A 24,588-nucleotide genomic window follows, 5' to 3' on the forward strand; every position below is an offset into this window, starting at 1 on the left:
GCAGCTGCCATTTATTTGAGGTCCTGGAGACGCCCCGTGGGTCACACGTGGTTGTCAGTCTCACTTAATACCTCACCCAGCCCTAGCTGGTGTGGCTCAGTGGATAGAGCATCGGCCTGCGGACTGAAAGGTCCCAGGTTCTATTCTAGTCAAGGGCACGTGCCTGGATTGTGGGCTCGATCCCCAGTGGGGGACTTGCAGGAGGCGGCCGATCCATAATTCTCTCTCATTATTGACGTTTCTATCTTTCTCTTTCTCTTCCTTCCTCTCTGAAATCAATAAAATATATATTTCTTTTTTTTTCCTTTTTCTTTTTAAAAAATATATTTTATTGATTTTTTACAGAGAGAAAGGGAGAGAGATAGAGAGCTAGAAACGTCGATGAGAGAGAAACATCGACCAGCTGTCTCCTGCACACCCCCCACTGGGGATGTGCCCGCAACCAAAGTACAAGCCCTTGAGCGGAATCAAACCCGGGACCCTTCAGTCTGCAGGCCGACGCTCTATCCACTGAACCACACCGGTTTTGGCGTGTCTGCAGGGAGCGTGTCACTGACTCACCTGGAACCATTTGGTGGAAGCGGAATTGGGGTTTTTTATCCAGCGTGTCCACGTCCTTTTGGCCTCACAGCCACCCGCCCCGGAATAGAGAGGAAATGAGATGTCCTGCAGCGTGTCCCGTCCGGAGGCCCAGCCACGTGGCCCGCCAGGGGCCACACGGAGCAGACCCCGTCCCTCTCCCTGGGCCTCGGAACCTGCAGCGTTTTCCTGTTTAAAAATCGGCCCAAACGCGTTTCTGGCCGGAGGGATGCGCTCCCCCCGCGGTCCGGCCACAGCGCCATCCCTCCAGGCGGGCCGGGCAGCGGGCCTGGCTGCTGCACACAGCGGGGCTGCAGCCCGGCCCTGAAGGTGCACACAGTGAGGCTGCAGCCCGGGCGAAGGTGCCGGCGGGCTCGGCCCGGCAGGGCTGTCCGTGCTCCGAGGCAGCGGGAACCCGGTTTCCCGAGTCGCAGCCAAACCGGACCGCGGGGTCCGAAAGGCCGTGTCCCCGCTGACTGACGCCGAGTGGGGGTGCAGGCGCCGGAGGCTCGGGGCGTGCGGACCCCCTGTGCCCCCCTGCCCTCCCCTGTCCCTCCTGTCCCCCCCTGTCCCCCCTGTCCCTCCTGTCCCCTCCTGCGCCCCCCGCCTCCCCCTGTCCCCCCTGTCCCCCCCGTCTCTCCCGTCCCCCCCGTCCCCTCCTGCGCCCCCGCCCCCTGCCTCCCCCTGTCCCCCCCGTCTCCCCCCTGTCCCCCCCTGTCCCCTCCTGCGCCCCCCGCCCCCTGCCTCCCCCTGTCCCCCCCGTCTCCCCCCTGTCCTCCCCTGCCCCCCCTGTCCCCCCTGTCCCCCCCTGTCCCCCTGTCCCGGCCGCGGGGAGCCGGGGCCGCGGGGGCGGGGCCTCCTCCCGCCGCCGCCGATGCGCGCGCCGCCCCGTGTCCGCGCGCCGCTGTCAATAAAGTTTTTTCGCGCCGGAAGCGGAAGCCGCGAGTCTCCATGGCGGCGGCCGCGGCGGGGCCGGTGTTCTGGCGGCGGCTGCTGGGCCTCCTGCCGGGCCGGCCCGGGCTGGCCGCGCTGCTGGGCCGCCTGTCCGACCGCTTCGGCCGGAACCGGGACCGCCGGCGCCGGAGGTGAGAGGGCGGCGGGAGGCGGCGGGTCCCGGTCCCCGCAGGCTCCCCGCCCCGCAGGCTCCCCGCCCCGCAGGCTCCCCGCCCCGCAGGCTCCCCGCCCCGCAGGCTCCCTTCCCCGCAGGCTCCCCGCCCCGCAGGCTCCCCTTCCCCGCAGGCTCCCCGCCCCGCAGGCTCCCCTTCCCCGCAGGCTCCCCGCCCCGCAGGTTCCCTTGCCCCGCAGGCTCCCTTCCCCGCAGGCTCCCCGCCCCGCAGGCTCCCTTCCCCGCAGGCTCCCCGCCCCGCAGGCTCCCCTCCCCGCAGGCTCCCCGCCCCGCAGGCTCCCTTCCCCGCAGGCTCCCCGCCCCGCAGGCTCCCCGCCCCGCAGGCTCCCTTCCCCGCAGGCTCCCTTGCCCCGCAGGCTCCCCGCCCCGCAGGCTCCCTTCCCCGCAGGCTCCCCTTCCCCGCAGGCTCCCCTTCCCCGCAGGCTCCCCTTCCCCGCAGGCTCCCCTTCCCCGCAGGCTCCCCGCCCCGCAGGCTCCCCGCCCCCGCAGGCTCCCCGCGTCCCCACCCCGGCGCCCGCCTGCCCGGGGCGGGTGGCCTGCGGGCTCCCGGGCCCGCGCCCTGCCCAAGGCGCAGTGGAGCCCTCGCGGGGCTGTGACCGTGTGGACGGGGCCGTGACCGTGTGGACGGGGCCGTGACAGTGTGGACCGAGGCCGGGACGCGGGGGGCCTCGCCCTGAGTCACGGGGGCTGCGGGGCCGCGGCGTGAATCAGCGCGGCTGGGAGGCCGCGTGCTCCTCCCACCCCGCCGCCGCCGCCGGCTGTGAAGCAATCCTGAGTCAGGGGCCCTCGGCCGGGAGAGGGCCCACTCCAGCCCCTCCACGGCCGGCCGGAAAGGATCCGGAGGGGGTTACGTAAACGGTGAAGGAGGCTCTGAAGCCGGTGCTCCGGGCTGCGGGCCTCCAAAGTCAACACTCGCCCAGAACACCCGCTGCTGTGGCTGAGATTAAAAAAAGGGCAAAAGAATTCTCTGTGTTGCAATACTTTTTATAATTATTAGATTCGAGCCTTGCACTGCATCCTTAGGGGGGAAATATCTTAGAACTGCACCCTCTGCATGGCCTTAGATGTTTGTCTGTGGTCCAGTCCTGGTGCGGATTCTGGGTAAGGGGAGGGCTTGCTTCCTATTGGCTGCCGGCGGGAGGTTTTCAGCAGAAAGAGCTTGATTTAGGGGAACCGCCGGCGCTGGAACCAGGGCCTGGCCGGGCTCTGGGAAACCTGCTGCTGCGAAAGGCTTTTCAGATCCGCTGGGTTGCAGCCAGGGGAGTGGGCGTGGCCTCGCCGCCTTCTGTAACTGGTTCCAAGCAGAGACCGGCCGGCCGTTCCTGGGGACAGCCACGTCAGGTGACCCACATCCTGGCCTCAAGCTACCGAGAAATTTGTTCTAAAGTTTCAAGAAATGTTCTCTCCTCCAAGCTGTTTGGGCGATGTTGTCATCTCCCTGTATGTGTTTAAACTATACAAAATCCACTCCATGCATCATTGTTTGACTTAGGGGTGATTACTAAAGGATGTTGGGCAATCTTCTCAAATTCTTCTCAAAAACAGCCTTCTCAGTGTGTGCTTTTTTTGGGGTGGGGGGAGAAGAGAGGCGCGGAGGCTATGAGTCCGTGGGGATTGTCTAAATCGGCAAAGCCTTTCTGTAAAGTGTTAGTGTGCAGTGGCCCATGGTTCTTGGTGATGAAACCGAGAGAGATAGTCGGTGTTTTTCTGGGTCAACAATTACGCCAGAAACGCGGTGAAATCACCAACACAGAGGCACACCTGCCAGAAATTGGTGTTTCGCTCGAGGCTTCTGACGCCTGGCCCTTTTCGGTTCGCAGGTTTTTTTTCTTTTCTTTTTCCGATTCTCTGTGGCCTTGGTGTGTGGGTTTGCAGGCCACTCACCCGTGACTGCTGGCTTTCATTTTCTTCATTCAGTTGCGCCTCCCTGTTCCTCATTCCCCGAAAGGGGTGGTTTCTTGTAACTCGAGTCATTGATTCATTGATAATGGTTCTGTGTAGTCACGGGCTGAGATCATTTCAGACTTGAGCTTGCTGTCGGAGTGCCTGCGGGTCCTGGTGGCCACAGAGGCGGCGGTGAGGGCTCCGTTCCCACCAGTGGTTTCCTTCAGTTAGAAACACAGCCCTGGTGGTTCAGGCCTCTGATAACGAGTGACCCAGAAGGACAGCTGTTCTCTGACTCAGCTGGCTTCCTCCACCCAGCCTCGTGTGGAGAACACTGCTTGGCTGGGCTGGGCACCTGAGAAACCAGGATAAGACATGAGATGCTCAGACCCATAAGCCACAATAATAGCAAAGTTAAGGTAGAAAAAGTCAGGTCCCTCAGGGCACACCTGGAAGGCTTCCTGGTGGTGGTGCTCAGAGCCATGTGTTGGGAGAATAGGAGGAGGCTAGGCCAGTGGTCGGCAAACTCGTTAGTCCACAGAGCCAAATATCAACAGCACAGCGACTGACATTCCTTTTGAGAGCCAAAACTTTTAAACTTAAACTTCTAAAACGCCACTTCTTCAACATAGACTCGCCCAGGCCGTGGTATTTTGTGGAGGAGCCACACTCGGGGGCCAGAGAGCCGCATGTGGCCCGAGAGCCTCGGTTTTCCGGCCACGGGGCTCGGTGGAGGATGGGGAGCGAGGGTCACAGCAGCAGGGGATCGCAGTTCTGAGGCCCACGGGGTCCCAGACCATCTCCAGGAGCTGCCAGCTGCTATCGGAAAGGGGTGGGGATCGGGGAGCCCGTCAGTCCTCTGGGCCGAGATCCCGGAAACAAGCTCTGAGATCGGGAGTTCCTTTGCTGGTGGCCAGGCCTGAGGTGGAGGGTTGGTATGAAGTCAGGACTGGGAGTAGCAGAGCGGGCTTGGATGGGGAGCATGGGGGCTGTGTAGAGGGCCGAGTGCCGAGGAGGTGGGTCCTGTTCCTGTTTGGGTGACTGTGGATGGTGGCACACTTCACTACAGCAGGGAGGAGGGAAGGGCCGGGCCGGGGAAGGTGGGAGGAAGTTGGGGCTTGTTAATCAGGATCCAGGTGTGTCCCCATGGAGGGGTCCCGAGGGCAGTTGACCGGCAGGTCTGGAGCTCAGGGGGGAGGACAAACCCTCAGATGGCTTTTTGGAGTCACCAGGGCCAGCGTGCCATCTGGAGAGACCTGGTGGGAAGTGTGCCACGACGGTGTCAGTTCATCGCCGTGAGCTCGCCTGCCAGTCAAGGAGGGTGTTCTGTGGCCCCTTTAAGAACACAGTTTTCACTTAGAAAAGACTTTGTGCTGGAACTCAGTCCTGTGCGCTCTGTTCCAGGTGTGGGGGGCCCCGAGGGGCTGATTTCTGGGTGAGAAGAGGGACACAGCCATAGCCTCCGCTTTCAGTTAGTTTCTGACGTGTGACGTCAGATCTCAAACCCTCGGTAAGCCTGGCGGCAGTTTCTGCCTGAGGGACCATCGGATTCCAGAAATGACTGTGTCTTTGCGCTTTGATGCTGGGACTAGCCCTCCTCACGAGGGCTGAGCGGGGTCCCTCTGTCTATTTATAGCAGGAGGCTGAGTGGGAGGGGAGGTTTCCAATTAAAGCGTGACTTCCCCAAGTCCTTCACCTTCGACCTCACACGGAATTGAAGTGAGGTTTGCGACAGACAGACAGACAGACGTCTACGTCGGAGCCAAGTTAATGCCGCAGGTCTCCCAGCACGCTGCTCTGGAGGACGAGGCGGCCAGCGGGTGGAGTGTGCGGGCAGATAATCCCGGGGAAACGCTCGGAGGGACTCCAGCCAGTCCTCCCCAGGCGTCCCCAGGCGCGGGCTTGGCCCGGCCCGCCTCGATGGCCTTGTGCTGGGCCAGCGTGCGCTGCGGCCTGCAGCCTGGCTCTCTGGCCCCGGATGCAGCCCACGTTGTTTCTGGCAGTTGGGAGCCATCGGGCGGTGCGTGGCCAGATGCTGGCTTCCGGTGGGGGCGCAGCGGCCGGCCTGGCGTCACCGCGGGAACCAGGGCCCGTCACCTCCGGGCAGGGCAGGCCGGTCTTGCGTTGGCCAGGCTGCCTGGCCGCCGCAGGAAGTCCTGTCCTGCAGGCAGTTTCTGAGCCTTTCTCAGGAAGTGTTGTGACGGTTGCTCTTTTCTCGTTAGTTCACTTTTTTTTTTTTTTACACTTCACTGTGTATGGCTGCGGGGAATGGGGGAGCTTTTCTTAAAACTGTAGTTTCTGAAAATACGGCAATCCAGAGAGCTCAGTTTCTTTTAAAAACTTGTCTTTTCTGGTTGATTTGCACGGATGTGGGGGGACCCAAGCCACAGAGCTTGTCCGATAAGGCTTAGCGTTCCCACAGTTCAGACTCCGCAACGGGGACCCTCAGCCAGGCCGGTGCGGGGCTCCTGGCTGCCCGGCCCGCCTGCCCGGGCGCTCTCAGAGGCCCCGCCGCGCCTTCTCGTTGGCGGTGACATGGCCGCTGAGGCTGGGCCTCCTCCACAGCGAATCCCTGAGCCCATGGGCTTTGGCTGCTGCTCCGACAGAAACAAACCTGTCGGGCACAGATGCCACCAGCCGCCACGAGGAAGGCCGGCAGACCCTGGCCCAGGCCCTGCGGACGGTTTCCGGCGGGAGCTGCCCTCAGGGACCCGCGCGGTGCCGCCCCGGCCGCCCCCGCTGGCCGCGCTGACACCCACGGGACCAGGGCCGGCTGTTGACCCTCCTGGGCTTTCCCGGCGACGGTGGCTTCGGCCAGCTCTGCTCACAGCTCCGTCCGTGCCAGTGTGAAAGCCCTGGCCGGCAGGTGCCGGGGTGTGGTCAGCGCACAGACCGGTTTTGATCTTTTTAGTTAATTTGGCACGTTTTCTTGTGTCCTCCCGTGAGGCACCAGGCCTGTGAGAGGCGGGGGCCGTGCCGGCTCCTCCTGTGCCCTCCGGGGGCACCGCGGGGCCCACGCGGTGCCTGGCTGGAGGCCCAGGCTGGCACTCCCGCCCGGTGCCTGTGCCAGGAGGTGTTTCCTCGGCTTCCTTTCTGGGAGCTGAGCTCCTGGTGCCGGAAGGAGGGGTGGGGACCGGACGCAGGGCTCGACGCAGGTGACGGCGTTCTGTTCTGTTCTGCTTTGATGAGTCTTCGCCCAAGAACCTTTTCCACTGACGTTAGAGAGCGAGGAGGACGGGGGAGGGGAGGAGAGAGAAATGTGGGAGTGGCACGGGATTGGTGGCCTCCCGCATGGCCTGCCTTGGACCGGAATGGAACCCGGGACCCTTCAGTCCGAGGGCTGACACTATCCACTGAGCCACACCGGCCAGGGCCAGGGCCAGGGTCTCGTTATGGTCTAAGGTCCGAGCCTGACAAGTGCCATGAGACGGGGAGAGGTTGACCTGGTCAGATGGACAGTGCGGTAGTGAACTCAGACTAGGCCCTGGGCTTCGCTGGGCGGCTCTCCCTCCCTCGCCTCCGGCCCCCGTTGGACTGGGGAGCACTGCTCCCCCAGAAGGTGGCCGAGCCCCGCAGGAGGTCGGCCGCAGTTTGGGGAGCTGAGGCCGCAGTCCCTCGTTAGCTTCTCGGCCTTTCCTGTGCACGCTGCTGCGTTAGCCTGGGAGCTTGAGAAACCTAGCAGGCTGGTGCCCGCCGGTGCGCGCTGTCCCCCGTCCCCCCCCCCCCCCCCCCCCCCCCCCCCCCGCCACACATCCAGGCGCCGTGCCTTCCTCGCTGACTAAAGGTTTCTTGGCTCCCAGTGGCGGGCAGAGGGCTTTCTGGGAAGCACAGCTGTGGGCCACCTGGTGCTGGAGGGCCCGGACCAGCCCTGGACCCGCGCTGGGAGGATCGCAAGCCCATGAGGTCACCTTCCTGGAATCCGTGGTCCCTCAGCCCTCGGGGTGTTTAAGCGTCTTCTCCCCGAGGTCACAGCTGAGGAGGGTTTTCCTGCAGTTTTCGGGAATTCCTGCGGCTGTGTGCACAGAGCCCCTCCCACGCCCACAGGTGTTCCAGGCGGGGCAGTGCAGCTGGGGCTCCGGGGCAGGGCAGTGTCCTGCGGCCCCCGCCTGGGGGGCTGGGGGCCAGGGGACAGCTCCCTGTGGTCGGCCCAGGGCAGCCCGGAGGCGGGGGGGGGGGGGTGGAGCCCCCGAAGACGTGGGCAGCAGGGAGGGCAGTGGTGTCACCCGGTGCCTCTTCGATGCCCTCCCCTGACCTCTTCCTGCTCCAGCCTCTCCCTGCGGAGGGAGAGAGAGAGCTGCTTTACTCGCGGCTGCGATCCCGTCACTCACGTCTGGGAGACCGCTCTCCGGCTTCCCTAAGTGCCGCTCGGCTGGTGCGCGGAGCTGGCCTCAGGCCGCGTGCAGCGGGAGGGGGAGCCCAGCAGAGGCTCCGGAGGCGCACGGTGCCCCGGGGAGGGGGGTTGTCCACAGCCATCGGCATTCTCCAGGCCAGGCGTCTTCAAACTACGGCCCGCGGGCCACATGCGGCCCGCAGAGGAGTCTGATCCGGCCCGCCAGGTTTTTTGGGCAGTGAGCGCAGCCGAGGTGTTACAGTAGGAATTAGTAGTTCATATAGTCCGGCCCTCCAGCTCTCTGAGGGACCGTGATCTGGCCCCCACTTTAAAAAGTTTGAGGACCCCTGCTCCAGGGGCTCCGCTCGGAGGTGGAAGGAGAACCTGTGTGCCGAGTGTGAGTTGGCAAAAACTAAAGATCCTCCTCTTCCTCTCGCAGTGGCGGAGAGAGACGTTGAGGATGCGTCTGCGAAGCTTGACCCTCTGTGTCTGACAGGTCACCATGGCTGCTGCTGGCTCCTTTGCTGTCCCCGACGGCCCCCCAGGCCACCGCCCCGCCCTGCTGCCTGTGCCCGGAGGGCGTGCACCGGTTCCAGTGGATCAGGAGCCTGGTCCCCGAGTTCGGCGTCTGCAGCTCCCGCGTCCGCGTGCTCTCGGCCCCCGCCGAGTTTTTTGAGCTCATGAAGGTGAGTTGTGTTGAAGGCAGAGCGTGTGGATGTGAGGGTCGGGGCTTCGGGGGTGAGGTTGGGGGCGTCCTGGGGTGGGGGGCACCTCCTGTCTGGAAGCTGTCGACGGCTGCTCGGCTCACTCCTGTGCTCCGCCTGCTGGGCCAGCTGCCCAGAGGGTGAGTGACCGTGGTCAGAGCTCCCTGTGGCTCAGGTGGGGCAGCCCAGGTGGGGCAGCGCGGGCATCCTGGGCTCCTCCTCTCTCCAGAGGGGAGGCGGGAGGGCATGTGCCCCACACGGGGGCCCTGCTAGCGGTGGCCGGGAAGGAATGGCCCGATTCTCGCCGGGCACTCGGACCTCTGCCTGGAGACAGCGCCCACAGGGCGCCTCATGGGTGGGCGGCGAGAGCGGGTGCAGACCCAGCGGGGGGCACGTGCGGGCTTCCCGCTCCCGCAGAGGCGTGGCAGCGGCCCGGGGCGCGGCTCTGGGGTGGGCCCCGCAGTCCGGGTCCTTTTTGGCGCCGGTGCCTCTGAGCCTGAGGAGCTGCTGACCTGGGCCCCGGGGGCCCCCGGGAGTTCGTGGCCCCTTGTTCTCTGGGCTGAACGGCTCATTGGAGTGAAGTCACTCAAGGCCAGTGACTCCATTGCCGAGTTCACACACAGCGAGGCTGGAGCCCAGGTCTCCGCGTTCAGACAGGCCTGCACCCGCTCTCTCCGTTAGCCTGAGCTTGCTTCCTGCCGGCTCCTTCCAGAATGAGTTCTGTGCGTGTCTGCCTGTGTGTGTACGTGTGTACGTGTGTCTGTTTGTCTGTGCCTGTGTCTGTGTTTGTGCATGTGGCTGCGTGTGTGCTCCCCGCTCACGATGTCCGGTGGCTGACGGAGTGTCCACGTGGTGACCCCGCTGGCCGGGAGGCGGCTGTGCTGCGCACCTGCTCGGGGCTGCAGAGACCAGGAGGAGCTGCTGCCTCGGAGCGGTCCTGGGCAGATGCCGCGCTTCCTGCACCCGCGGCTCGCCCCCGGGCAGGGCACAGCCGGTCCCGCCGCCCCTGTGCCGGTGGGGCTGTGGTGCAGGGGGCTGTGCCGGGCTGGGAGAGGACACGCTGTGGACGGCTGTGCCGCGTCATCCTGGAATGCTGGATGTTCTGTTTGTTTATGTGTCTCGTACCTGTCTGTCTGCATTTCAGCGGGAACACGTGCTCCTCCTCAAACTCCAGCCGCACCTCCCCCAGCTCTGTCCTCTGTGTGTTCCCAGGCTGCGCACGCTCACACACACGTGCAGGTGTGTGCGGGCGGGTACGGGGGAGCGTGGCGTGCACTGTGCTCAGTGATGGCGTCTCAGCTGAGCGTGGGGCCGTCCCCGGAGTGTGCCTGCCCTCCCAGAGGGGCCTGGGCAGGTGGACTGATCACACTTTAGCTCCCGGCGGAGTAGTTCTAGGGAGGATTGTGGGTCTGTCCGCGTTGGGGGTCAGGATAGCTCAGTGTGGGGTGTTGTCTGCCTCCATGGCCGAAGGACTGTATTTTCTCAGCGACATGGAGATGCGGGTGTGAACTCTGCAATGTCCTTCCCTCCAGGGGCAGATCAAAGCAGCCAGGAGGCGGGTCGTGATGGCGTCTCTGTACCTGGGGACAGGCCCTTTGGAGCAGGAGCTGGTAAGGCTGAGGGGAGCAGTCCAGACCTCTCGCTGCCCAGCGCCTGGTGTTGGCGGAGAGCGGCCCTTCCTTGGTCCATCTCATGGCCCCAAATACTGGGGCAGGTCGGGAGGACAGGGGAGGGCGTGGGGAGGCCCAGTCCTGGCCTCTGACCTTGCTGGTCAGTGTCCCCTCGCCCTGCACAGAGTCCCCGCTGCTCCAGAGGCGGCCTCAGATGGGGAGTTCTGTGGTGCCGGCTTCTGAGCGCGGGCGGGGTGTGCCCAGGACGGACGTGCCCGGTCGGGGGCATGGCCGGCATGTGGGCCGTTCCTAACAGTCTCCCCCTGTGCCTGGCAGGTGGACTGTCTGGAGAGCACCCTGGAAAAGTCACTCCAAGCGAAGAGTCCTTCCGACCTCAAGGTGTCCATCCTCCTGGACTTCATGCGGGGCTCCCGAGGTGGGTGCGGCCCTCTCCCAGCCTCTGTCCCCTCCGCAGGCGGGCGGGGGAGGACCGCCTGACCGCCCGAGAACAGCGGAGGCAGAGAGCTGTTTGACTCCCATGACCACCTGCTTCAGGCAGGCTGCACGGGGGTTTGGGGGTGTCACCAGGACCCCCCTGCTGGCCAGTGTCCTGTGGCTTCCTTCGCCCTGTGGTGGCCTCTGACAGCCAGGCCCTTCTCGCCGTGGCATCTTGTCTGGTGGAAGAGTCGGCACCCGAGGGCTCGCAGTGTGCAGCCCTGCCCCACCCAGGCTGGTGCCCTCCGCTGTGGGGCGGGGTGCAGGCTCGGGTGGGCAGAGACGCCAAGAGGGAGGGCGGGTGGCACTCCCAGGGAAGCTGGGGTGGGTGACCAGGAGGAGGCCAGTGGGTGCTGCACCGACCACATCAGCCCGCCTGGGCGGCGGCGGCCAGAGCGGCAGCCGCTGAGCGGGCAGCACGGCCTGGCCGCCTCCGGTGACCGTCCTCCCGCACGCCGTGCCAGGCAGGAAGAACTCGCGCACCATGCTGCTGCCGCTGCTGCGGCGGTTCCCGGGGCAGGTCCGCGTCTCGCTCTTCCACACGCCGAACCTGCGCGGCCTGCTGCGCCTCCTCGTGCCCGAGCGCTTCAACGAGACCATCGGCCTGCAGCACATCAAGGTGTACCTCTTTGACGACAGCGTCATCCTGAGCGGGTGCGTGCCCCGGCCCCCACACCCCCTCCGGGCCCGACCTGCCGGCACGGCCAGCCCACTCGCCTCTCCGTCTTCCGGGTCCCCGGCCCCCACACTCCCCCCGGGCCCGACCTGCCGGCACGGCCAGCCCACTCGCCTCTCCGTCTTCCGGGTCCCCGGCCCCCACACTCCCCTTCGGGCCCTGACCTGCCAGCACGGCCAGCCCACTCGCCTCTCCGTCTTCCGGGTCCCCGGCCCCCACACTCCCCTCCAGGCCCGGACCTGCTGGCACGGCCAGCCCACTCGCCTCGTGCCGTCTTCCGGGTCCCCGGCCCCCACACTCCCCTCCGGGCCCGACCTGCCGGCACGGCCAGCCCACTCGCCTCTCCGTCTTCCGGGTCCCCGGCCCCCACACTTCCCTCCAGGCCCGGACCTGCCGGCACGGCCAGCCCACTCGCCTCTCCGTCTTCCGGGTCCCCGGCCCCCACACTTCCCTCCAGGCCCGGACCTGCCGGCACGGCCAGCCCACTCGCCTCTCCGTCTTCCGGGTCCCCGGCCCCCACACTCCCCTCCGGGCCCCGACCTGCCGGCACGGCCAGCCCACTCGCCTCTCCGTCTTCCGGGTCCCCGGCCCCCACACTCCCCTCCGGGCCCCGACCTGCCGGCACGGCCAGCCCACTCGCCTCGCGCCTTCTTCCGGGTCCCCGGCCCCCCACAGGGTTACATGTAGCGGGTGCCCCGATCGCTGAGAGGTGGGAGGTGGTTGTACGCACAGAGGGGTGCTGTTCAGCGGGAAGGGTGCAGCTGGCCATTTGAGAGAACGTGGGTGGGCCCAGAGGGTAGTAATGAGGTGAAGCAGGTCAGACAGACGTGAGCTCACCAACATGTGGAATCTGAAACACACCACCCTGAAGACAGAACAGAGGACCACAGACTGAACAAGCCTGTGGCTGCCAAAGCGAGGGCGTGGGAGGCTGGCATAAGAGAAAAACCAACCAGTAAATAAGGTTCTGTCACACTCTCCTCATTATGAAAAGAAAAGGCAGCCATGTTTGTTGAGCACCTACTGCGTGCAGCCGCTACGCTAGGCCCGTGTGTGTCTCCTTTAAATTCTCACCGGACCTGGGCTGTGGGTTCCTCACTTGACACACGAGAAACCAGAGATCGGAGAGGACGGGTGACGTCAGCAGAGCCAGGAGGGGACCAGGGACCTTCTGAGTGTAAAACACAGGCGCCGTCACTCACCGGAACCCCGCCCGGCGGTGGGCGCCGGCCGCACTGAGGGGGGCTGTGTCCTGGGAGGGTCACTCAGGAGCCAGCTGCTCCCTGTGCTCCTGCCCGTGTCCTGCTCCGGGCTGCCAGCCGCCGAGACCCGGCCCCGGGACCCGCTGCTGGGCCGGCCTGGTCCTCACGCTTCTCCTCCCGCAGCGCCAACCTGAGCGACTCCTACTTCACCAACCGGCAGGACCGCTACGTGTTCCTGCAGGACTGCCCCGACCTCGCCGACTTCTTCACCGAGCTGGTGGACGCCGTGGGCGACGTGTCGCTGCAGCTGCAGGGCGACGACACCGTGCAGGTGGTGGAGGGCATGGTGCACCCGTACAAAGGTGGGCGCGGGCGAGGGCCGCCCCGAGCCGGGCGGGGTGGGGGCCCAGAGAGCAGCCTCTGTGGCTGTGGGGCCTGGGAGCCCGGGTGGCAGGGCCTGGTTCTGCTTTTGTCACTGGAGCCAGCCAGAGGGACCCACTGGCCACCAGCCATGCCCTGTGGGCGAGGGAGCAGCCGACGGGGGGGTTGTGGGGACAGCGGTGCTGGAGTCCGCCCTCCTCGGCCCTCCCGGGCATGGAGGCTCTGCGCTCGGCCCTGTGGCAGCTGCCTCTCGGGGTGTTTGCGTTCCTGGGGTTCTGCGGCTCTGACTTCCTGGGGCCTCTAAGGCTGCTGCTGCGGTGGCGAGTGTCGCGCAGGGCAGGGTTAAGCCCAGACCCGCGGGCCTGGAGAGGTGCTCCTTGGTCCCCCAGGACGGGAGCTCTGGGCGGGCGCCCAGTGGAGGCGGTCCGTCCTGCCCCATGATGGGCCCTGTGCCCCGGCCTGCCGCCGCCGGACGCTCCATGGTGACCCTGAGCTTCTCAGTTTGTCCATAAAGCGCACGGGGTCCTGTGTCCTCGCTGTGGACGTGGGACCTGCATGCTCGCCCATTTGCCCTCTGGTTCCCAGAACCGGACTGTTCACTCTGGCCCCACGGAGAGCATGGCCGGCCCTGCCTAACCGGACAGGCGGCATGACCTGGGCACGAGCGTGCGGCGAACAGGTCCCGCAGGCAGGGCGGCGAGTGAGGTGCCGGAGAGGGCCGACCCTCTGACCCACACGTGTCAAACACAAGGCCCGCGGGCCAAATCCGTCCCGCCAGGCCTTGCAATGTGGCCCGCACCGCGCTGTCATCCCTGCACTCCGCTGCGTTTCCATCACAATGACAGTTTATGACTGTTCAGTAAACCATTCGGCCCGCGATTTAGGCTGGATTTTAGATTTTGGCCCCTTCTCTGATTGAGTTCGACACCCCTACTCTAACCCCTCCCTGTGTCCCTCCAGGTGACCGGGCTGCGTACTGCAAGGCGGCCAACGCTCGGGTCATGGGGGTCATCAACTCGGCCCGGACCCGCCAGCAGATGCTGCACGCCCAGACCTTCCACGGCGACGCCCTCGGGCCCCAGGAGGACGCGGCGGCCGCCGGAGACCGCAGGCCGGCGCCGGACACGTGGATCTACCCGCTGGTGCAGATGAAGCCCTTTGAGATCCAGATCGACGAGGCGGTCACCGCGACCCTGCTGACCGAGGCCGAGTGCGGGGCCAGGGTCTACCTCACCACCGGCTACTTCAACCTGACCCAGGCCTACATGGACCTGGTCCTGGGCACGCGGGCCGAGTACCAGATCCTGCTGGCCTCGCCGGAGGTGAACGGTTTCTTCGGGGCCAAGGGGGTGGCGGGCGCCATCCCGGCCGCCTACGTGCACATCGAGCGGCAGTTCTACCGGGAGGTGTGCTGCCTGGGGCAGCAGGAGCGGGTGCGGCTGCAGGAGTACTGGCGGAGGGACTGGACCTTCCACGCCAAAGGTACGGCCAGCCCGCGGGCCTCGCTGCCCTCTGCTCGCACGTCCCGCACGCAGACCTGCGCACCGGCCTGTGAGCGCCAGGCATGGGCGCCGTGCGGCCTCCGGGCACTGTGACCTCTGACCCCCAAGCGCTGCGTCCCCCTCGTGACTCAGGATGGCGAGGGGCACGCGTTTGGTCCTGAGCAGCCGTTTTCGGTCTTCCCCTCACCATTGCACTCTGGGAAAACAGGCGTGCCCTCACGGCGCCCACGTGGACGGTGCTGCGTGACCGTGGGTCCCAGTCTGAGCTTCTGTGAGTCAGGACCCAGGGGCACCCTCCCCGCGAGCGCCGTGTGCGCAGTCCCGGATGGAGCTGTGCGGAGCGGCGGCAGCCCAGGGGCTGGTCCTACTCCGAGGGACGGAGGGAGCGGGGGGGGGGGGGGGGGGGGGGGGTCGGAGGGGGCGGAGGGGGGCGGAGGGGGCGGAGGGGGGGGGCGGGAGGGGGTGGAGGGAGCGGGGAGGGGGGCGCGGAGGGAGCGGGGGGATGGGGTCGGAGGGGGCGGAGGGAGGGGGGGCGGAGGGAGCGGAGGGGGGGCGGAGGGAGCGGGGGGGGGGCGGGGGGAGCGGGGGGGGCGGAGGGAGCGGGGGGGGGCGGAGGGGGCGGGGGGGGCGGAGGGAGCGGGGGGGGGGAGGGAGCGTGGGGGGGGGCGGAGGGGGCGGAGGGGAGCGGGGGGAGCGGAGCGCCAGGCCTCCCTCCTGCGCGGGCTCAGCGGCCGTCTGGAGTCTGGGCTGCTCTGGAGGCTTTGGGAGAGCCTGGGCCTCTGCTGTCTGTGAGGGGCCGGCCCTCTGGGCGCCCGGGGTGCACTCTTCCTCCGAAACCGTGGCCTCCATCGGGCTGCACTGCGGGGAGCCAGCCCCCCGTCCCCCTCCTGGACCCGCCCTCTGGGGACTGAACCTGACTCCCAGGAGACTGCTGCCTCCAGGGCGGTGTCCACTCCCCACGGGGCTGCTCGCAGGTGGCATTGCTGGAGGGCAGGAGTGGCCCATTGTTCCCATGCCAGCACGGTCACCGGCTGAGCCAGCTGGAGGTCAGGGTCTCGAGAGGCAGGCCAGCTGTGAGGGTGCTGGCCGCCCATCACTGTGGCTGTTCCTTCCGGGAGTAGCGTGCCCAGAGGAGGGCATCGCGACAGAGCTGGGCAGCGAGGGGGTGTGTGTGCCTGGGCGCTGCTCCGAGCTGGTCGGGACAGGCTGGCTTCGGTCTGCCCCGTGGCCGTCGGGAAGGGGCTCCCTCGCCCGGGCCCCGGGTGGGCCAGGCCGTGGTCCCGAGGCCACTTCCCGGAAGCCGCGCTGGGCAGTGCCTCCCGTTACCGCTGACGGTAACGCCCGGCCGGCTTTTCCAGTGGCTCGCCTCTTCCCGGACGCAGGCCCTGCCGCTCCGCCCCGCCCGCAGGCTGGGCTGCTATCTGGAGCCTGGATTGCGGGGAAGCAGGAATCCCAGGGCGTGCACCTGCCTGTGCCAGGGGGGAGGGGGGGAGCAGGGGCTCACCCTTAAGCCGGGAGCCAGAGGTCAGAGGTCACAGTGCTTAGCGGGAGGCCTGGGTCCTTCCTGCTTTGCAGCTCTGATTGGTAGTGGGGGGTCTTAAGCCAGCCCCCTCCTCTGGCTCCTCTTTTGATGGTCACCTCCCCCAAAGCAGCCTGTGTCGGAGGAGCCGGGAGCCAGGGGTGGTGTGGGGGTAGAGGGTGGTGTGGGGGTAGAGGGCTGGGCGGTGGCCCACGGAGTGACTGGACCCTCTGCCAGGCCCGTGCTGGGCGCAGGGGGCGAGTCTGTGCTTGGACCCTGGCCATTCCTGCCCACGGTTGGACCACCAGTCCCTCCCCCAGGCTCCTGGGCAGCCCAGGCCCTCTCGCTCTGCTCCCAGGAGCCCCTGGTGGGGAGTGAGCGGACCCGCTGTGTACTCCCCGGGCATCAGAGGCTGTGCTGAGCCTGGCGGCCTTGAGCCGCTTTCGCAGGGGAGCTCTGCTTGGCGCCTGCCCGCGGGAAGCTGGCTGGCTGGTGGGGACAGGGACCTGTAGGGGAGGTGACCTCAGCGGCAGCAGTGCCAGCAGCAGCCCCCGGTGACCTGCTCTGTCCGGTGCCCACGGCTTTGCCCTGTGCACACGTCAGGTGCGGGCCATAGTGCGTGCAGCCTTCTCCGGGAACACGCGTGCAGGGCCTGTGTCCTTGAAGCTCGTTCGTTTTCTCTGTTGCATGCGCTCCCTTGTCTGGATGGGCCAGCTTCTCTGCGCACCTACTGGGCGCATCTCGGCTCCTTCCAGGGGCCCCCTATGCACTGGCCCTGGGGAGAGTGGGACCCCTCCTAACGCAGCCAGGGGCGTCCACCTGCCGTCCACGTGCCGGCACCTGGCCCTGTGGGCCTCGGCGTCGGGCCCGGTGTGGGTGGGGCCTGTGCTCCGTGGCGGGCGGTCCGAGGGGAGCAGGAGGCTGCCCAGCCCGCAGAGGCCTCACCGCGCTGGGCCGCGGGCTCAGCTCGGGGCCTGTGCTTCAGGGAAAGGGTCGAAGGGGTTTGAGACGTTGGCTTTGACGCAGTGTGTGGCGGGCGGGGCGGGGCGGGGCGGGCCTCGGTGGGAGGTTTCGGGCTCCGGCTGCAGAAACTGAACGGCGCTGAGAATCGCCACTGTTTGTACTGCTTCCCGATAGGCCGTTGGCGCAGGGCCCGGCCGCGAACTCGCAGTGGGAGCCGGCAGCTCCACCCTGTGCCTGGCACACCCGGGCACGTCCCACCTGGGGGCCGGCAGGTGTGCTCCGGCAGGGCAGGGCTGGCACCCCGGGCCCGCGTGGCCGCCGCTGCTGCTCTGCGGCCAGGACGGCGGGAGCCGTGCTTGTCACGGGGCCTGAGACCCGAGGTGCACGGCCGAGGTGGGGGGCTGAGGAGGGGGTCAGGATCGTCCTCGCATGGTCCTCAGGGAGGGTCGGGGAAGCCCCACCGTCAGCTGTCGCCCAGGGCTGCTGTGCCCGGCAGGCGGCATCCGGGACACCGACATGGCGACTGAGGGCAGCGATGGCGGCGGTCTGCTCAGATGTAACGTCAGGCCGTGGGGAGGGGTCGGGAGACGGAGCAGGGCACGGGCTCTGTCCAGACTGACGGCGCTGGGGGTGACACGAGGGATGGGAATGGCGGCGCCGAGGAGCTGGGGGGCTGTGCGGGGAAGGGGCTGCCGGCGAGGACACAGCGGGAGCAGGTGCCCCCTTTAGGGCTCCGTGTGCAGACCCCGGGTCCGCACTCCAGTCCAGTCGTCCTGGCCCCCCTGCGCGCCTGCACAGCTGCAGAGCCCTCCCTAACGGGGGTTCCTGGAACTGGGGCCCCGGGCGAAGGTCAGGCCGAGCCCGGAGCCCGGAGCTGGGCCTGATAACGGGTTCCTGCCGCTGGGAGGTGTTTCCTGGCAGTGAGGCTCCCGTAGGCATCGGCGCTCCCGACGCTCAGCGGGCCGCCGCCATCCTCTGCGCCCCCTCTCCCAGGGGGCAGGGCGCAGCAGAGCCGGCTCCAGGCTGGGGCGTTCACCAGGAGGCCGCCTGGCGCACCATCCGTCTTGATCGGCTTCTGCAGGCGAAAGTCTGCAGTGAAACTGGACCCTGGGGTTCGGACGGGTGGCCAGTGGGGCAGCAGCTGGGTGGGTGCCTGTGCTCCTGCGTGAGCCAGGCCAGAGGGCGAGGAGGGGGGGTGGTGTGCCATCTTTCCCGGTGCGGGAGGCACTGGAAGCGTGGCCTTAGCGTGTAGGGTACACACACACACACACGCTCACACACGCACGCACGCAGTGCGAGGGTAGCCGTGATAGTAGAACTCTGTCTGGGTGGCAGTTAGGAAAACCGGGTCTGAAAAGCTTGTTCGGGGGCCGGAGATGAGAACAGGGTGCAGAGCAGAGGTGCAAGTGGGCGCCCCTCGGGTGGGCTGCCTGCTGGGAGGGCTGAGCCCTGGCTGCCTTGCCTGGAAGCCGCCCTTTCCTGCAGATTTTACAAATGAAAGGGCCCTGGGACCAGGCCCGGCAGCTGCCCGCCCCCAGCACACACACCCTGTGGTGCAGGAGCCCTGGGGAGGCGGGTGGGGAGCCGTAACCGCGTCCCCCATGTGGGGGGGGGGGGCCTCCACTCCTGCTCCGGCGCCCTTTCCGGTGCCGCTGAGCAGCTGGGCGCTGGGCGCTGGCGGCACCAGATAGGGCGCGGGAGCAGGAGTGGACGCGCACACTACTGGCTGAAGGGGCTGCTCTTGGCATCGGAAGGTCAGGGCAGTGATCGGCACGGGGCTCTGAGCCTGCTGGCCGTGCGGGGGGACAAGCTGGCATTTCCGTGGGCCCCTGGCCACCAGGAGCTGGGCTAGGGCCAGCCTGGCACTGGGGTCTCCTGACAAGGCTGGGTAGTGCCCGGTGGGCGGCCGTGGATGGAGCGACACCCTGGCAAGCAGGTGGCTTTGACGTGGCCCTGCGTGTGCGTGTGCGTGTGCGTGTGCGTGTGCGTGGGGAGGGTCAGGCCCTTTACAGGAAGCTGCATCGGCATCTCTTACCCAAGATGTTCTTGGAAGTGCTCTTGCCCCGAGTGAGAGTTAGGAAACGCCGCTATTTTAGGAGCGCGGTGTGTGCTGCTCGCTGCTCGCTCATGACAGTCACACACGGGCCCTGCGGAAAGGTCATGCTGGCAGGAGGGGAGGAGGCAGCTGGGAGGAGGGAGCCTCTGAGAACCAGGGTGCCGCCTGGGGGCCGGGCGGGAGAGGCCAGCTGAGCCCCGTCTCCCGGGCGGGGGCGGTGGGGGGTGCCTCTCTCTCAGGGAGCAGGAGGCGGGACCCGCCGAGCTCACTGTGCACCTTTCCTCTTCCCGCAGGCCTCTGGCTGTACCTGGCTGGCAGCAGCCTGCCCTGCCTCACCTTGATTGGCTCTCCTAATTTTGGGTACAGGTCGGTGCACCGGGACCTGGAGGCCCAGATCGCCATCGTGACCGAGAGCCAGGCCCTGCAGCAGCAGCTCCACCAGGTGGGTCTGCAGCGGGGTCCCCGGGGAGGGCCGAGTCCCCTGAGCACTAAGCACTGAGCACTGAGCAGTGAGGAAGCACCGGAGCCCTCGCCGGGCAGCTCTCCTCCTCGCTGCTTCCTGGAGGGAGAGACTGTCTCCCTGGGGTGCTCCCCACCCTCTTGCAGGAGCACAGGCCCGCTGCACGGGTGCGAGGAGGGGAGCCAGGCTGGCTTGGGTCCTGGCCCGTTTGGGAGGAGCTTCAGGCAGCACCCATCATTTCAGGACAGACCCTCCCAGGGAGCAGGGAGGGAGAGGCAGGAGGAGGGGCCCTGGCGGAGGGCCGGAGAGGGGAGCTGTCTGCAGAAATGGGGTGCCGGTGCAGGGCCTCCCGGGGCCGACAGCCCCGCTCACACCTCTCTGTGCCCAGGGTCAGTCTGTTTGCACCGGATTCTGTTCCTTTTCTTTCAGGCGGTTCCCTGGGTGGCGGGCTTGGTTGAGGATTGGGGGCCTGGAGGTGGGCACGCAGGACCGGGAGCTGTGCCCGGTGGAAGGGGCAGCCCTCCCGGTGCATCGTTGGTTCTGTGTCGGAGAGAGCAGAGCTCCTGGGAGAGCTGGTGCCTCCACGGTGCCACCCACCGTCACAGGAGGAGGGAGCCCGGCCCGCGCAGAGGCCTTCCCAGTGTCGTCCGAGTGTGGCCTCTCGGGAGCTCTTATCCTTGTGTCTGGGAATCGCTGTTGCGAAACCGCTGGAGCCTTCGTTGGGAGGAAATGACCGCGTCCCGGGATCTGCCCTGGATCTGGGGCCGGTGCCGGGAAGCTCCGTGAGGCGAGAGGAAGTGGCGGCGTTCGTGGTGCGGGTGGTCCCAGAATCTGCTCAGCTCAGCAGGTTCTGCGGGGGCCGGCGGGGGCGGCCGGTGCCGCTCTCAGGGACTGGCCCGGGCTTCGGCCTCCCCCTGCAGAGCCGCCTCCACAGGCGCCTGGGCCCCGAGGGTCAGCCCGGACAGTGGTCCTTCCTGGGAGCTTGGCCCCAGGCCCGGGCTGGCGGGAGCGACCCCAGGCTTGGCCCCACTTCCTGCGGAAGGACAGAGCCACATCCTCCTCCTGGAGAAATGCTGGCGGCTGTGGCCGGGAGCTGCCGTCCCAGGGGACATACTTGGGCTGGTTGGTCTCTTCCCAAGCCTGACTCCCCAGGGCCGGGGCAGGGCCGGGCCCGTGGGGGTGGCAGCCCCGCCGCAGAGGCCTCTGTCCTCCGGGCACATGACATGCAGGAGCGTGTTTCTAGAGAATTCGCCCGTGTCCCGGGACTGCGGCCGCCCTCAGGGAGGCCCGTGGGTACCCCAGGCCAGGATGGCCCAGCCGCACGGCCTCCGCACAACCAGAAAGTCCCTGGCGCCCGGAGCGCTTGGGGGAGGAAGGAGGGCCGGGGCCACGCGGGCCCGGGAGGGGAGACGCTGTGTGCGGGCCGAAGCCCTCCCCTCACCCGTCGCGCAGAGCACAGGTGCTTCCCGTTTTGTTGGGGAAACAGCTTTACCACCGAGACCGGAGCGCCTCCCCAGGCCGCGCGGGCAGAGCTGCCTGCCTCTCCTCCATCCCGGTCGGGCCTGAGCCCTGCTAAGGGAATTGAGTTCTTGGCTGCAGTCCCTGAAGCGGAGCTGAGCCGCCATAGGGCCGCCCTCCCAGACGGACGCTGCTTGTCCGGCAGGTCCCTCAGTCAGCGCTGGGGCCCTCGCCGCCGCCGCTGCCAGGCCTCGGGGCTCGGAGCTGGGAGCTGGGCCAGAAAGGCCGTCCGGGTGGGGGGCGTGTGGATCCAGGCGCAGGGGTCACCCCGGCCCTGGACCAGGAAGTAGGGCCGGGTCTGCAGTGCTCCCCGCACAGCGGCCTCGCCCTTGCAGGTCAGGAGCTCCCAGGGACGCCCTTCGCTCCGCCCGGAGAGCCCTCCCCGGTGCTTCCCGGAGCTGCGGGTCCACAGGGGGCAGGCGCCTTCCCGCGTGGCCGCTGCGTCCCTGTGTGCGATGGGGGCTGCACCGGTTTGATGACGCTGGGCGGAGAGATGGTCTCCCTTCAACAGCCACTCAGAGGCGAGGGCGGCCTGAGCCGCCTCTCCAGCCCGCCCGCCCGCCGCGCCCGCCGCGTCTCCGTGAGAAACGGGGCTGGCGGGCCTGACCCTGTGCTCTTCCCCAGGAGCAGGTGCAGCTCTACGTGCGGTCGGGCGCCGTGTCCCCCGCCACCTTCCAGCAGCCCGGGCGGCAGGTGAAGCTGTGGGTGAAGATGGTGACCCCGCTGATCAAGAACTTCTTCTGAGGACACAGGTGACGCCTCCGGCCGCCCCCGCCCCGGGAGCCCGGGTCTGCTCGCGGGTCACGGTGTGTCGGGGTGTGACGGTCCCAGGCGTGCGGGGCCCGTGCAGAATGAGAGCCCGTCCCCGCCGCCAGGTGCCCCTCCGCCGAGTCCCGGGGCCGGCCGTGTGGTCAGTGTCCCCTCCTCAGAGCCATGCACGTGGCCAGAGGCAGGAGGAGCGGGAGAGGGTGCCCTCTGCTCGGGGAGGGTCCGCTCGCCGCCCTGGCAGCCGTGGCTCTCCAGGCAAGACCGCCAGCAAGACGGCGAGAGCCAGACCCGGGGCGGTGCCTGTCCCCCTGGCACTCCTGTGCCTGCGGAGGGCGCTCTCCCGGTGGCAGCTGGTGACCGGCCTGCGGTGGTGGGAATTGTCCAGGCGCCCGGGGGCCGGGTGGGGTGTGGCTGCCACTAGAGGGAGGGACCTCATCCCAGCCGGCCAGCTGTCCTGCCACACAGGTTGGGGGCGGGAAGGTGTGTGCCGTCCGGCTGCCCTGTCGTCAGCGTCTTTATTTCAGTGAGTCTTGTGCTGCCTCAGACTGAGGTCCAGACGAGGCCCACACCCTGTGCCTGGGGACTGGCCTCAGTCTCTAACCTGCGGGTTCCTTAGCTTTTACCTTGAAACGTTTCACGGGGCTCACCGCGCCCCCTGCTCCGCGCCCTGGGCACTGTAAACGCCCTGCCTCTCCCCGCCTCCGGCACAGACCGCACCCCCAGGGCTGGGCGGCACCGAGCCGGCCTCCGGGGTGGGACGAGGTCAGGTTCTGTCTGCACGTGGCCTGGCCGGCCTCACGGCTCCCTCCGGGGACTGGCGGCTCTGGTGGCTCTGCCGCCCCCTCCGCAGCCCGGCGGCTCCAGCGCGGGCGGCAGGGGGCGGACCAAGGGCATTGCAGCCCCAGCCGCCCCCTCCGCAGCCCGGCGGCTCCAGCGCGGGCGGCAGGGGGCAGACCAAGGGCATTGCAACCCCAGCCGCTGCCCGAGGGCGGGAGGCGGGAGGTGGCCCCTGCCCGGGGCTGCGGCGCCTCAGCCCGCTGTTCCCTCGTTATTGAATGGGCCTGGGGGACGGTCAGACCGGGGAAGCCAAAGGAATGTGCCGCCCGGGTTCTGTTTGGAGAGAGGCTTTTGGTAAACAGGCCCACATTCCTGCCGGTTCTGTGGGACCAGAGCATCACGGGCTTCCTGCTGGCCACCCCCGCTGTCCTCCCTGCGGCCTGTCCTCCCCACGCCTCTCGTCTCTGCTAATTACTTCAGGACAGCCGGGCTGCTCCCTGACCTCGGCTCCCCGTTTCCTGCTCAGCCAGGTTCACTGTCCCGCTCTCCTGTCGCCGATGGCCCCGGGAAGGTCCCGGGAAGTTTGGGGAGGACACAGGCAGCCCCGGTGTGTAGTGGGAACAGTCGCTATTTCAGGCCCCGAAGGCACTTGGAAAGCCTGCCCGCAGTGTGGTTGTCGGAGGTTCATGCTGCCTGTCCTGGTGGCCACTGGCCTTCGCTCTCTCCTGTCCCTCAGGCCCGGACAGAAGGGCCACAGCGACCCCTGCCGGCCAGCAGTGGTGGTTGCTGGGCACCTGGCTCCTTGGCCCAGACCCCTGCCTTCCTGGCTGCAGCCCACCCTCTGAGCAGAGGAGTGATTTTTCTCTCCCCCTCTCCCCGGCCCCACCGGGCCTCGGCTTTGAGTTAGGCCGTGGGGCAGGGCCAGGCGTGCAGGACCGGGCAGATGAGGAAGATAGAGGCGCTGCCGGTGTGGGCTGTGTGGGAGCTGTGAGCTCCCAGGACACGGCCCCAAGTCCATGCTCGGCCCGGCAGATGTGGGCTGTTGGTGGGAACGTGCTTCAGCTGTGTGGAGGTGGCACCTGCGTGTGGAGGGCGTAACTCACCGCAGAGGGCTCTCCCCGGAGAAGCAGGCAGGTGCCTAGGGGGCTGTGGAGGTGGTATCCTGTCTGGGGGGCACCGTGACCCCTTGCTGGGTCCTGACCGCCCTCCAAGCTGCGCTGGGAAGAACATAACTGGCCCTCGGGGACGTCAACTGAGGATTTGGGTCCTGGGACACGTGCGCGGCTGCTGGGCTCCAGCCCTGTCCACCCTGTGCCGTGTGCCAGGCCTGTGTGTGGTCACCAGTGTGGACAGGCAGGCTCTGCTCAGTAACTCAGTGGTTTTAATGCACCCGCACCCCCCACCCCCACCCCCGCCGTCCGGCTGGTCAGGTGCGCACACGCTCACGGGCCCTGAGCGTGTGGACAGACAGCGGCTTCAGTTCCTGTGAGTCCATCTGTCCCAGGGCCTGGCCGGGGAGGGCTAGACCTGCAGGAGCAGGGCCACGGCTGCCAGCACCCACTTGGACGCCTTCTCTTTGGTCTTCAGGTTGAAGGTCCAGACGTAGGTGGGGCCGCGCATGCGTGTTTTGTACACAGGACACTCATAGATGTTCTTGGTCTCCATGCGGTCCACAGGGATGGCCTTGATGAAGATGACGGGCATGGCCGGTGTCAGCTCCTTCAGCCGCGCCTCGGCGATGACCCCGGTCTGCGTGTCCCAGCGAGCGCCTGCGGGCAGTGCTGCCGTGAGCCGGGAGGGCCGGAGGGAGAGCCGGCGGCTGGCTCCGCCCAGTGCACGGGCCTGGGCCTGGGCCTGGGCCAGGGCAGGGGCTCCGGAATCGCCGAAGATGGAGTTGTGAGCGGGACACGTCGGGGCCTGGGAGACTGCCTGCACCCCACGATGCACCGGGCCCAGCGCGCAGGCGCTCCACCCGTTCATATTAGGACGTCTCAGAGCTGCCTCCGCGGGCAGCCATCGCTCTGCCCACCCGCCCCGC

General features: G+C 67.5%; 2 protein-coding genes across 5 annotated transcripts in view; one reads left to right on the forward strand and one right to left on the reverse strand.

Annotated features, from left to right (window-relative positions):
* The first annotated feature begins 1,496 nt into the window (after positions 1-1,496).
* PGS1 (phosphatidylglycerophosphate synthase 1) lies at positions 1,497-24,364 on the forward strand. 4 transcript variants are annotated; one of them, XM_036412261.2, is made up of 10 exons: positions 1,498-1,664; positions 8,416-8,605; positions 10,156-10,233; positions 10,570-10,669; positions 11,193-11,382; positions 12,790-12,968; positions 13,948-14,469; positions 19,321-19,469; positions 21,630-21,757; positions 24,138-24,273. In XM_036412261.2, exons 1-9 carry the CDS (start codon positions 1,531-1,533, stop codon positions 21,747-21,749), a joined length of 1,662 nt encoding a protein of 553 aa, XP_036268154.1. In that variant the 5' UTR covers positions 1,498-1,530; the 3' UTR covers positions 21,750-21,757; positions 24,138-24,273. The 4 variants fall into 4 exon arrangements, with proteins under 4 accessions (XP_036268156.1, XP_036268155.1, XP_036268154.1 ...); XM_036412260.2 differs by having other exon boundaries at positions 1,499-1,664; positions 24,227-24,364; XM_036412263.2 differs by lacking the exon at positions 19,321-19,469 and having other exon boundaries at positions 1,497-1,664; positions 24,227-24,364.
* DNAH17 (dynein axonemal heavy chain 17) overlaps positions 22,099-24,588 on the reverse strand; it is a 63,553-nt gene continuing 61,063 nt past the window's right edge. Inside the window, exon 80 of the mRNA XM_036412406.2 lies at positions 22,099-24,319. Coding sequence (XP_036268299.1) covers positions 24,072-24,319 — 248 coding nt within the window. The 3' untranslated portion in view covers positions 22,099-24,071. The remainder of the gene's footprint in view (positions 24,320-24,588) is intronic.

Source organism: Pipistrellus kuhlii, unplaced genomic scaffold, assembly GCF_014108245.1.
Source record: "Pipistrellus kuhlii isolate mPipKuh1 unplaced genomic scaffold, mPipKuh1.p scaffold_m20_p_44, whole genome shotgun sequence".
NCBI classification, from domain to species: Eukaryota; Metazoa; Chordata; class Mammalia; order Chiroptera; family Vespertilionidae; genus Pipistrellus; species Pipistrellus kuhlii.

Excerpts from the sequence above, each read along its gene's own strand:
- PGS1 (XM_036412261.2), top strand. The coding sequence starts at position 1,531 with ATGGCGGCGGCCGCGGCGGGGCCGGTGTTCTGGCGGCGGCTGCTGGGC. Across the intron at positions 14,470-19,320 it reads CTGGACCTTCCACGCCAAAG|GCCTCTGGCTGTACCTGGCT; the intron begins GTACGGCCAGCC and ends CTCTTCCCGCAG. Across the intron at positions 19,470-21,629 it reads TGCAGCAGCAGCTCCACCAG|GAGCAGGTGCAGCTCTACGT; the intron begins GTGGGTCTGCAG and ends GCTCTTCCCCAG.